The following is a 13,229-nucleotide window of genomic DNA, read 5'->3' as shown; positions in this document are numbered from 1 at the left end:
CATGATTTCTATGCTTTTTTCTACAATGTATTTTTTATAAGAGTAACTGCAATTTCTACCACTCGAATTCGGTGCTCACTTGGTTGATGATTTCTCGATTTTATTAGGCCTTTGGGCAGTTTGACAGTTCGTCATAATGAACTGGTATAAAATTCCTTCAAAGCTATTTTGAAAAAGCAATGGAGCACCCGCAGTCGAGCAGTTTTTGACAGTTCGCTCCATAAGAAATACATTGTAGAAAAAAGCAAAAACTACTCGAATGGAAGTGCTCCATTACGTTTTTTATAATGGAGTACCCGCCGTCGAGCAGTTTTTGACAGTTCACTCCATAAGAAATACATTGTAGAAAAAAGCAAAACTACTCGAATGGAAGTGCTCCATACCAAAATAAGTCCCCGAAAATGTTCTTTATCATTTTTTGAAAATTCGAGCAGTTTTGACATTTGATCAAAATGAACAGGTATAAAATTTCTTCAACGTGGCATTTTGAACAAAGGGTCAAACTAAATCTGATTTGTGCAATCAACTCATTCGAGCAGTTTTGACCCTGCTAACACTTCCACCATTCCACCTCAAGCGGTTTTCTTCTGATGTCAAACCTCCCCATCCTTTTCCCAACCGTTACAAAGTAACGAGCCCGACAGTCGGACTCAACTTCATCCGCACCGCACCGTTTCGGCAGCTTATGGCAGGTTATAATCGAAATTGACATCCGCGCGCTACTCTTCGTACGGTATACATTTGCGAGTGCAACGGATTCTGGTCTGGAAGGCACTCACACACACATCCGCCTGGCATTATGCCAGGGTGTTCCGACCGCAGCAGCGGCATTTGCATTGGGTTGTTGACTTGGATGCTGCTGCAGCAGCTCTGGGTTTCGTGGAAGTATTACACTTTTCCCCCCTGGTGAATGTCTCGTGGCTGAGCAGTACAGTGACGGACGGATTAATTGGAAATGGGGAGGAAAGTTCTTGGAAGAGCTCGTTTGGTTTTCGGGAGATTGAACTTAGTCCCGTCTACGTGGGGTTGACTAGCGTTAGCTGATGAAGACGTGCATTGACGTAGATGAACGTTGACTGATTTAGGACTAACGTTGACTAATGTTTGCCAACTCAGACTTGCGTTGACTAACGTTGAACTAACGTTGACCATAAAAGGACTAGCGCTGACTGATGAAGGCTTGAATTGACAGGCGTAGTCTGTCGTTGACCAACTAACGTTAACTAACGTTGACCGACCTAAACTAACGTTGACCATAAAAGACTAACGCTAACGCTCAAGACTGCGTTGACCAACTTGACCAAGTCCCAACTCCCCCGAACGGCGCTGTGTCCAAGCCGCAAAGTGTGACAAACATATCGTTCCGTAACAGCATTACGATGTCAGCCGGAGAAGAGACACTTTGAAGCCGTACCGGAGTGACATGTTTGCAGCGCAATTCCGGCACGGTGTGAAACCCTTCCAGTTTCGATTCCACGCCCCACCCCGAAAAACCACATCTCAAATCCAGAGAGACATTTCCGGAACGTTCGCCGCGGAACACGGCTAAAAGCCGCTCCCCGCAAAAGGATGCACTTCTAACGTTATTTTCCTCCCTCCAGGTATCAACAACTCGTCGAAGGCGGGCCTCTGGGGCGGCACCGTGTCCTCGCTGGAGCTGAAGGTAAACATCACCCAGGACATGAACGGCAACGTCTACACCTGCCAGAGCACGAACGAGGCCCTGCAGCGGAGCGTGCACGAGGCAGTCAATTTGCAAGTGTTGTGTAAGTGTGTCCCCGGAAAGGGGTCTTTTTTGAGGTTAGAATCGGTTAAAAAAAAAAACAATTTTGTCCCCCTCCCCCTTCCAGATCCGCCCAAGTTCTCGCCACCCCCATCGTCGACGGCCGTCGGCGTCGAGGGCGAATCGCTGACGGTGGCCATGGTCGCGACCGGTAATCCGATGTCCATCGCGTACACCTGGACCAAGGACGGCCTGCCGATTCTGTCGTCCGGTAAGTGTGTGTGAGCGCGGCCTACTGCGATTAATTCGCCGCCGCCGTGCCGCTAATGGACAAACATAAACAATAACCGCTCGCCTCCTCGGTTTCCCTCTCTTCTTTTTGACATTTCGAAACAAACAACAACAACAAAACAGGTGTCCAGCGGATCGTCTCCGAGGGACCGATTCTGAACATTACCAAGCTGACGCGGAACGACGCCGGCGTGTACACGTGCGAGGCGGTCAACTCCCAGGGCTCGGCCATGATTAATATCACCGTGGTGGTGGAATGTAAGTATAGACCCCTAGAACCTATATAGAAATTGTGCCGTGTCGTTACTGCTTTTGGGCCTTTGCGAAAAGCAAAACCTCCGGGAGTTGTGAAGTTTTGGGGCAGGGGGTCGTCGTTTGCTTTCTTCCAACAGGTTACACGGGACAGGTGTGACACGTGGCTCCGGAGCGCAGGCTGTTGTTGAGGTTATGTTGTGTGTTGTGTTTTGGTTAGGTTTTGCGGGGCTTTTCCGGGAAAGGGGAAATCCAATTTTGTGGTCTGTAAATTTTCCGGAAGCCTGCTCAACAAATGAAAGCACGTTACTGTCCCTAATTCAAGTCATTTTTCACATTCTTTTGAACAAAATGTGCTCCAGTTTTGTCTGACATCTCTTCAAAACTAGTTCAAATCTCTTTAAAGTAGATAAAAATTGGAAACTTCTACTTCTAGCTGATGAGCATTTTCAAAATCCAGCAATTACCCGTACAGTAGTCAGTAACTTTGCGTTGCAAACAAACGTCAACAAACAATAACAAACCGAGGGGTCGTTCAATGCAAAAGGCAAGTTTATCAAAAAAATAAAATATTTTAATGGTTTTGTATTACTTTCAAGTGATAACAAAAAAACAAGTAAAAGAATATTCTTTCCCCTCCATGATGATATAACCTCACTTTTCGACACCCTCAGCAACCGTCAAACCAGCACAAACTTACTACCGAATCTTTTCCAGGAGAGATTTTCCTATTTTAGTCATGTTTATAATGTTGGTGTTTGATCAGTTTGAAATTTAATAATAGCTGTCAAATTTTGTTTACAGTTAGCCATTAAACTTTAAACAAAATTTGCTTATTTATGAAGTCCAGACCCAGTTGTCTAATGCCAAAGTAATTTTCGAAATAACAAAGTTTTCACAATAGAAACCTGTTAGCTGCTGCGAATAACCCCAATTTTCCAAACATCTCCCTGCAGAGACTGCCATAAATTAAAGGTCAAACCGTTCCCGCAAAAAAAAAGTGTCAACCAACAAGCCCCGGCACAAATCCCGGTTAATTTCCGTGCCGTCCACGTGACCAATTCGCTGCCGCTTCTTCCGTCGGTAATTGTATTAAAACTAGGCCCCGGGCCAATAAAATAACAAACCCCCCTTCGACGACGACGAAATTCCCGCTCTGGGACACACACAAGAATAAACACGACGGCGGCGGCCGTTGAGGCTGCGGTTGATTGGTGGCCAAAGGCGAACCCCACACGGCGGAACGTGATCCTATTATGGGACCCTAACAACACTTGTCGCACGGTTTGAAGTCGTCGTGTCATCTTGTCGCACGTGCATTTTGGGTCAAAGTGAGTCTTAATTTTTGAACTTAGCAGATCTAAAAAAATCGATTTCAATCACCAAACATCGTAAAAACTATCTTGGCACACTATGCAATTGCGACAACTTGTCAAAAGGAACTTTAGGCAGAAGCCGTTTTGTCACACGTGCATGCAAGTCCGCCAAATTCATTAAAACTTCCGGAAAATGCTCAGAGCGGTCACCCGAACAAAACGCATTTGTTATTGTTTACATTGCGTGCTCCGATTTTTGTTTATTCAGAACGTCAAAATGGCAGGTGCGGCAAAATAGCACTCACACGACGAATTGAGAGTCCTCCGATGACGACGGGGGGTCCAACAAATGAAAGGAAAATCAATAAAGTTCGTCGTGGTTTGGAGGAGGCCGGGGGGTGAGGAGAGGGATTTTTCTTTCATCCCTACGGGAGGTTTGCGAAGAAGTTGATCCGGGATTGCTCACAGTTTGACTCCGACTCTCCGGGTAGGCCCGATACGCGGATATCGAGAAGGGCTTCCAGGTGAGGTCACGCTTTCCTGCTGGGAAGGACTGCGCCCGCCGAGCGTGCTCGTAAACATTGGAAGTAATTTGCTGCAGATTTTTTGATTTTTTTTTTCAAGGTTGAAAAATATGGAAGCAATCCGCTTAACTTGCTTAACCCTTTCCAGCCTGAATTTTCAAAAAAAATATTAGCTTATTTAATAATGGGAGAGTGATTATTTACAAAAAATATAAGCTATTTTTGGAAATTTTCACTCATCAGGCCTGAAAGGGTTAAAGTGAGAAATTACAAAAGAAATTTGAAAAATAAACTCAGTTTCCATCTTAGATTATTTTTTTGTGTTTTTTGACGTGAAACGATAATTCTATTGGCGATAATCTTATCGAAGATAACGGACGATAACTCATTTTAAAATCTTTCATAAATTGAACTAATCCAACAATGTCATATTAAATTTTCAATACTTTTACTAAGATTTTTTTTATGACGCAGAAAGTTTCAAAGTATACACACTCAAAAAATTTCACAAAAATACTATAGACTTTGAAAATACACAAATTTTCATGATTTGCAATATAGGTACTAAACGAGGTGAAATGTTTTATGCAGTTTCTATTTATAAGAGTTATTATAATAAACTCAAATTTTCACAAATGCCGTATTTTCGAAAATACTTAAATTTTAATAATTTTCAATATGAGTACCAAACACAGCAAAATTTTGATTGCATTTTCAATTCATTCTAGTATTTTTTTGTAAAATAAATACAATTTCAAAAATCGTCGTAGTTTTTTCGAAAACTCTTTTTATTTATTTGCAGTATCAAACGATGCAAAACTTTGCATACATTTTCACTTAATTCTAGTTTTTTTTTTGTAAAATACCTTCATTTAAAAAAAACATATTTTTGGAATACCGTATTTTGCAATTAAATTTTAGTATTTTGAAAAAGTACGGTATTTTGTGAAAAGTTGAGTATTTAACAAAAAAAAATCTAATATAGTGAAAACGCAGACATATTTCGTTTTGTTTGATACCCATATTTTTTAACACTGGGGTATCCCAATGTGACCTTTAGTTTGATGTTCTGCAGGTCACTATTGAATTGCTTGAAAATCTGGTCACCTTGTCTTCAGATATAGCCACTTAAGGGCATTTATCAAACTTTTTCGACGCTAGATTTCAGCAATTTTTAATAAAATAATATTCGAAACCATCATACGACTACGAAGTTTGGGATCATATGATATCCAGACAGTTGGGAAGGTTATTAATCATTAATAAATTTTATAGATCTGGCAACCCTGTCTCTAGATAAAGTTTCCTATGTGCTGTTTTAATGCTGTTAAGGCTCGTTGGATAGGTAAATTAAATGGTTTTCACAATGTTTTACAATTTTTGAAGATCTGGCAACTCTGCCTCAGTATAAATCCATTTAACCCTCTTCAACCCAACTTCACTTCTGGACGGAATTCGATCTAAAAATCGCCAAAAATAAAATTTTCTACCAATTTTTGATCGTTAAAAAAGCATTGGAAAGAAAAACTCTTAAAATTTGAGAAAATTTTGGGTGTGAAGAGTGACTGGATTTACCGTAAAACTTTGATAGGTTCGTAATTGTTTCGCAAAATGAAGAGTACAATTAAAATACTTACGGAATGGTTTAGAATCATACTGACTGTGGTAGAGAAGTGTTCAAAGTACCTCAAGAAGAACTTTTCATAAAATTTTGAAAAGATTAATAAGTTAGTTAACTATTGTTAAGAAAATGTTGATGAAAGTCAATATTTTAAACTTCTCAAAGTGTCATGATTTTCTCAATGAACATGATTTTGAATCGGAAAACGGAATGCATTTTCGGATTTTTTGGACAATTTTCCACTAGGAGAAGGTTAAATAAGTTTGTAAACAATAAATAATATGTGTTTTTGAAACACAATTAAAAAAATCTCCAAATTTATAAGCAATTTCAGTTGAACAAATTTCATGTAAAATGTGAAATCGATAATTTTATAAACAATAGTAGTTTATGCAACAAGTTGCAAAAAGAGGATTTTTTCAGCACGAGTCGTACATTTATCCAACGAGGTTCACCGAGTTGGATAAATACGACGAATGCTGAAAAAATCAAGTTTTGCAACTAGTTCCATACACATTTTTTGCAATTTCGAAAAACACCCATTGAGTGAAATTTTAAGTCGAATTTTCATGTATTTTGTCAATAAATCGTTTAAATCAAAAAAATGTTGAAAAGAGTGACTTTTCGAAACAAGTGCTGAAAAGTTCAACTTTTCAGCACCCATTTCAGTGCTAAAAAGTAGAACTTTTCAGCATTTATTTTAAAAAGTGTTGCTATTCGATTCTGTTATTTTTGGTACAGAAAAGTAGGCTATTTCGTCGTTCAAGAATGACAGGAAAAGTAAGTAGTTTCATGACGGAATTGCAAAATAGTAGTTTAAACAAACTTCAGGCAAACCTCCGACTTTTAAAAAAAATTACCTAAAATTTGCATATATTTTGTTAAAAAGCTTATAAACTTAGTTAACTAATTATAAACATTGATTTTTTTCTCAAAAGCTATATCAGCTACTTTAGTGATGGTACATTTAACGTACAAATAAAGTTTGAACATCTTTAATATGATTTTAACAAGAAAAACTATGACTATCAAAGTCACCCCGGAATTTAAACTCAGAATTTTTAACGCTCGATTAAATTTTCAAAAGGTCCTATCTGTATAGGAAACCCATGAGGGATAGGTTGTTTTGAAAATTCAATCTAGAACGTAACTATTTTTCTAAACAACATTTAAAATTTTTTTTCTAAAAAAGTGCATTGACTTTGTATGGCCTACCCCAGTTCATGTTTTAAAAATAATAATCTTGAGAAAAACCTTACCTGTTGGAAAATATTCCAAAAACAAATTGAAATCCTTTTAAAGCCACCCCGGCACGGCGTGTTTTCTAGAACAACCTTATCAGGAAAAAATAGTCATCGCCACTTTCAAATGTGTCTTATAGGAAATTTTCTCAGCTTTCCAATGCTTCTAAGAGCGAAATGTTTCATCGAGTAATTTCAGAGATATCTTTATTTTAAGTTTTTTGTTTTAAAATCCTTCATAATTTATTGATAACTTTTTTTAAACATTTCATGAAACTAGTTAAATGATGTGTTTTATGTGTCATTTACTCATCAAAATGTGCAAAATAAGACAGGAAACTTATTTGTAGAAGATTTCAAATCACTTAACATTTTGAAAATTGTATATTTACTGAGTTTTGAATTTGTGGGATTTATTCAGTAATTAAAATCATAAAACCGCATTTTAATTAAAATTTAACTATAATTGATAAATTATTACATAATTTTTGCATACATATATCACGTGTCTGCTCTGATTCGGCTGATACAACCAAAATTCTTGCAGCTGTGAGATTTATAAGGGTATTATTGCATTTTTTATGAATAAATATGATATTTCCTTAAACAAACAAGAACCAGGAACTTGACCAGGAACATAGATACAAAACATGATTTAATATCGAAAATGTACTAGAAAATAATTGTTGCATGCTTCAAAAATCATCATCAAAAGTTTTTCTGTGTAATATATATATATATATATATATATATATATATATATATATATATATATATATATATATATATATATACATATATATATATATATATATATATATATATATATATATATATATATATATATATATATATATATATATAATATATATATATATAATATATATATATATATATATATATATATATATATATATATATATATATATATATAATATATATATATATATATATATATATATATATATATATATATATATATATTTTAAATGTTTTTCTGTTGAAAATACATTTGAAAGTAGCAATAAAATTCGTGTGTTTCAACTGAGAATGTTAAAAAATCCTTCATAAAAAAGACCTTTCATACTCATGAAAAGTATTTCCCCTAAAATTCTACACAGTTATTTGTAGTTCGATTTCAAGTAAATAACATGTTTTGGTATCCATGTAACTGGTTAATGTTTGGTTAAGGAAATATGACATTTATTCATAAAAATCCAATTACCCTTAACAATCTCAAACCTGTAAAAAAATCGGTTGTATTAGTTAAATCCAAGCTAAATCGGAGCAGACGGCTGATATTTATACACAAAAAATATGTAATAGTCTATTGATTCCTGTAAACATATATTTTAATACGGTTTTCTGATTTTAATTTCTTAATAAATCCCGCATATTCAAAACCTAGGTAAAAAATATTTTTTTGAAATGTTTAGCAATTTGCAACATTCCACAAACTTGTTCCTTGTCTTATTTTGCACATTTTCATGAGTAAATAACACATAAAACACATCATTTGACAAGTTTCCTAAACTGCTATTAAATAGTTTCCAATAAATGTTGAAGGAATTTAAAACAAAAAAAAACTTGAAATAAAGATATCTCAGAAATTCCTCGATGAAACATTTCGCTCTTAGAAGCATTGGAAAGCTGAGAAGATTTCCCATAAGACACATTGAAAGTAGCGATGACTATTTTTTCTCCCTAAGGTTGCTCAGAAAACACGCCGTGCCGGTTTATGGTTTGTGATTTTGCCAATGTTTTGAAAAATGTATTTTTTCTGGGGTCAACTTTGGCTGTGTTTTTCGCAAAAAATTTCTATATTTTATGTAAAAATATGTTTGCAGTAATATAAGAAGACAAAGGACAATGATAGGAGGTGCTAAAATAAGCCAAATACTTTGAGAAACAAACATACACTAAACAAGATAAATGCAAATAAAAATGAAAAAAAATAAACAAAAACAACATAAAACAAGAGAATTAAATTTTTTCGTAGAACAAAAAGTTGCTTAAAATGACCTCCTGAACACGTGAAAAACAAAAAAAAACAATCAAAAAAATTTGGGCATTAGAGGGTAAAGGGCTATTTTTTGACGCTGAATCTATGAGATTCAGAATCAAATGAATCCAGCTTGAATATCGGAAGTGATCTTTACAAATCTTAAACACTGCTCTCAAGAAAGAAAAAAGTGCAATTTCGAAGTGGTGTCGTTTTGTGGAATTGATCACATTTACGAAATTGTAGAAATTTGCGACAACCAAGATATTACCTTCCCATTGTAATATCCAGCAGGGAAACAATGACCTCTCTTCCGGAGGACATTCACCACACGAGCACGAGTCATCAACTGAATGTCCCTCCACATCTAAGATGCCCTCATACGAAGAACCTTCAGCTCTCCCTTCCGGAGGGTTTTACGTACCAACTTGCTCAGCGCACCTTGCTCTGTGAGCCGTCCAAAGTTTGCTGCTTTGTGGCGAGAATTTAATCCAAATTTAGGGGGCTCTGTGTGTGTGTGTGTGTGTGTGTGTGTGTGTGTGTGTGTGTGTGTGTGTGTCTGTGTGTGTGTGTGTGTGTGTGTGTGTGTGTGTGTGTGTGTGTGTGTGTGTGTGTGTGTGTCTGTGTGTGTGTGTGTGTGTGTGTGTGTGTGTGTGTGTGTGTGTGTGTGTGTGTGTGTGTGTGTGTGTGTGTGTGTGTGTGTGTGTGTGTGTGTGTGTGTGTGTGTGTGTGTGTGTGTGTGTGTGTGTGTGTGTGTGAGTGTGTGTGTGTGTGTGTGTGTGTGTGTGTGTGTGTGTGTGTGTGTGTGTGTGTGTATGTGCACTTGTTCGTGCGAACTTATGAGTACGCCCGAAATTGCTCCAGCTTGTTGTTGTTGTAGGAGGCAAGTGGCCAAGAGAATTCGCCAAGTGTCGAGTCTTCATCGTCCTTTGGGTTATGGTCTTTTGGACGGTTCTTGAACTAGAACCAGTAGCAGCCAGCATTGTGGCTGAAAGTGACACTATCCGGGCAGGAGCTTCATTTTGGAGCTTCTTGAGACGACTGCTCCATTTGTGGTTTTACCCAGAAGGAGACTGTTTGGGGGAAAGGGGACACTTATTTGCTTGGACTTTGGATGGTTTCCTTGGGCATACCTGAGCTGGAAGTTTTAATTTTCCGAGTGAGCTTTAAGCAAAATCCCGGTCATGTTGAATAGTTAAAGTTTGCCCCGGCAGCCTGCCAGCCAGTGTGTTAATGGGATTCAGCAAACTGGAAACCATTTCGAGGAGATTTGCGAAGAATTTGGCCAAACTTTGGGAAAGTAATTACTGAGATTTATCACTGGACGGGCTTTTATCTGGGAGAGGATATCGTAAAATTGTTGAGCTAAAACTTGTCTAGCAATCGTTAAAACTATGCAAATGACAAGTTGTAAATCTAGTTTTTTGCTTTTAAAAACTTAATGAAACCAAATCAATTTTATTTCCTAAGAATTAAATTATGTTGTAGAGAAAAGATAAATTCGTCTAAAAAAAACTGCAAACAAATTTAAAAATTATCTTAGAATGACATAAAACCTCATCTAGAATGTGTCTCTTTGGCACAGAAACATCCTTTCTATCTCTCTGCTCTCTAAATCGTCCCACCATAAGCAGTCACAACAGCAGCAGCAGCAAACTTAATGAAAAACTTTCAAAATGTAATCGTTTTTATCAAGTTCACTCTGGCCCAGCAACCAACTCAAAGAGAGACAACAACAAACACCAGAATCACAAGCAACTTGCCACAAAGAGTCTCTCCCACCCACAAAAACACACACCCACACTTGTGATGACAATGATGTCCCGACCTCCTGCCACCCACACAACACACAAGTTGCAGCACGATGTCTATTTTCACACAATTGGGTTTAATAAAAATTAAATTTTATCCATTTCCTCGGGGCCAAGTGCTTTTGCCACCAGCTACCAGCGCGGTAGCGAAACAAAGTACAAAAAGACAACCTCCTCCCTCCCTTCACCTCCCAAGTCAACACACAAAAGTGGGGGGTTGAGAGTGAAAAACGCACCCCCTTTTCCACATTTTTTTTATGGGGTAGCAGCACCAAGGGCAAAGTTAGAAATGCAATCTGCAGCAAATGGTGTGCTTCTCTGCTGCTCCTCCCAAACGGGGTTTTTTTTCTGGTGTCACGGCAAACACTGATGTTGCTGACGTTGGTGCTGTCACAAACTTGGTCTCGTGACATACATAGTGCTGCTGCGAAGGCGGGAGACCCTAACGCGTCCTGGGGGTCGTCACTTGGGGGATGTTAAGTGGCTGTAGGGGAGGGTGGGGTGAAGTGGGACTATTTGAGGGAGAAGATTTTTTTGGTATAGTCCAGACTCGATTTTTTGAAGTTTCGATTGTCTAAAGTTCGATTATTACTATTGAACTTTGATTAATCTTACTTTTAACGTCAAATTCGAGTTCTTTTCAGTCAAATGTGGATGGTTGATTGCCACTTAAACTACCGAATGCATTTTCTCAAAACTTCATTGCCGCCATTTTGGCCGCCAACTTGGATTTACAAATTCTCAATTACTTTAGAGTAGTAGGCAATAATTAATCGCAATTATCAAAAAATAAAGCAACAAACACAATTGTTTTTTTGTGATAACATGTTTAATCAATATCCTATAAAGAAGGAAATAGGGGAACAGCATCTTATTCCAGCGTGAAACGTTGCCAGATTATTTTGTGGGAGATCTGTATTTTCTTAAAAATAAACCTGTATTTTGTCGAATTCGAAGCCATAGAAGACATTTTATAATTTATAACAACAGATTTAAGCTTTTTAATCATATTAAAGCATAAATTAATTACTAAATTGTTGAAACTTTCAAATATAACCATTTAAAAAAAATCTGTATATACAGATTTTTGTGATTTTTGGGATCGAAAAATCTGTAAAATACAGATTTATCTGTATATCTGGCATGGCTGGCAGCGTGCCTCTAATGTTGCCATATCAGCACTTTGACATTCAATTACAGCGTATTAAAAGCGTTTTCAACTGAAATCGAGTGATAAATAGCTCTATAAGAAGTGAGCAAGCAAGTTTCTATCAAAAGTATTGCAAAATTAGTTGTTTAAATAGTGAAAATCAGCAAATTGGATGGAGTTAGGAGCGAGTGCTTAACCTGTCAAACATACGAGAATTTCCCCTACATAGGAAAAAATAAAAATCTGTGCTAATTTTGATTCATATCGGATAAGTTGTTTTCCTCCAAATATCTTCAATAGCTCTTGCAAAGTGGGCAAAACGATCCGAGTTGATCCTGATGAGTTATCAATAATCTGAAGAATACAAGGCGCCATCCCCATCTACGACAAAAATGACATAGATTTTTTTTCGAGGATTTAAAATCGTCACACATCCTTACATCCCTCCTCCCATCATCTTAAAATACTTTTTGGTATAATAAAATCACCAAAATTCGGAATCGACTGGGAACGTTTCACATCATTTAACAAATTAGATGGGAATTGAATTTACCGAAAAACAGGCCAATACTAAATAATAGTTTAAATATTTTATTTCGAGTTTTTATTTCTCTTCCTTCAAAAATTCCCAAAAAAAATCAGGGGACAAAAAATTAGTGCTAAAAGTTTAAATTTTCAACTACAATTACACTTGAATATATCTGGCTCGTTAATAAAGACAACTAACTAACTGAAAAAAAATTAGAAAAAAAAAACAAAAAAAACAACAACAACATTCGTTAATGTTCCGATCCTCAAGAAAACAATATTTTCATTTTTTTTAAAATGAAGACTTTTGATTCAAGAAAAATAAAAGTATTTTTTTTTTTTCGAAAAAAAATACGAATGTTTCATATTTTAACATTGAAAATCGGACCATTAATTGCTAAGATATCGACATTAGAAAATGGTGGGTTGTTTGGGTGAGACTTAGAAAACAACAATTTTTCTTTTTTTTTAAGGGTCGTATGTGCACTAATTAAAAAAAAACTGCGACTATGTTCAATAAAGTTACCTAAAAATGGTTTTGACTTGAAATCGGTGCACTTTATCACAAATCAAGCAAAATAATGTAAAAGGGCCGAAGCCGAAGAGTAAACAAAGAGCCTATTTTACTCATGTCAGTTGATGTTTACTCTAGGAATGAGAAGGATAGACTCTTTGTTTACTCTTCGGCTTCGGCCCTATTACAATGTTTTGCTAGAATTTCACTAGAATACTTTTTGATTGCAAATTTGATTTTACATCGAAAAATGAAG

The 13,229-nt window shown here is 36.6% G+C and overlaps 1 protein-coding gene across 6 annotated transcripts in view; it reads left to right on the top strand.

Annotated features, from left to right (window-relative positions):
- LOC120432641 (nephrin) overlaps positions 1-13,229 on the top strand; it is a 413,331-nt gene that overhangs the window by 360,386 nt on the left and 39,716 nt on the right. For all 6 annotated transcript variants that reach the window (XM_039597887.2, XM_039597888.2, XM_039597886.2 and 3 more), the window contains exons 13-15: positions 1,602-1,766; positions 1,851-1,994; positions 2,138-2,272. In XM_039597887.2, the coding sequence (XP_039453821.1) occupies positions 1,602-1,766; positions 1,851-1,994; positions 2,138-2,272 (444 nt within the window). The remainder of the gene's footprint in view (positions 1-1,601; positions 1,767-1,850; positions 1,995-2,137; positions 2,273-13,229) is intronic.

The sequence above is a fragment of the Culex pipiens genome, chromosome 2 (genome assembly GCF_016801865.2).
Source record: "Culex pipiens pallens isolate TS chromosome 2, TS_CPP_V2, whole genome shotgun sequence".
NCBI lineage: Eukaryota > Metazoa > Arthropoda > Insecta > Diptera > Culicidae > Culex > Culex pipiens.
The sequence above is the reverse complement of the archived record's forward strand: the minus strand, read 5'-3'. Positions and strand labels throughout refer to the sequence as shown.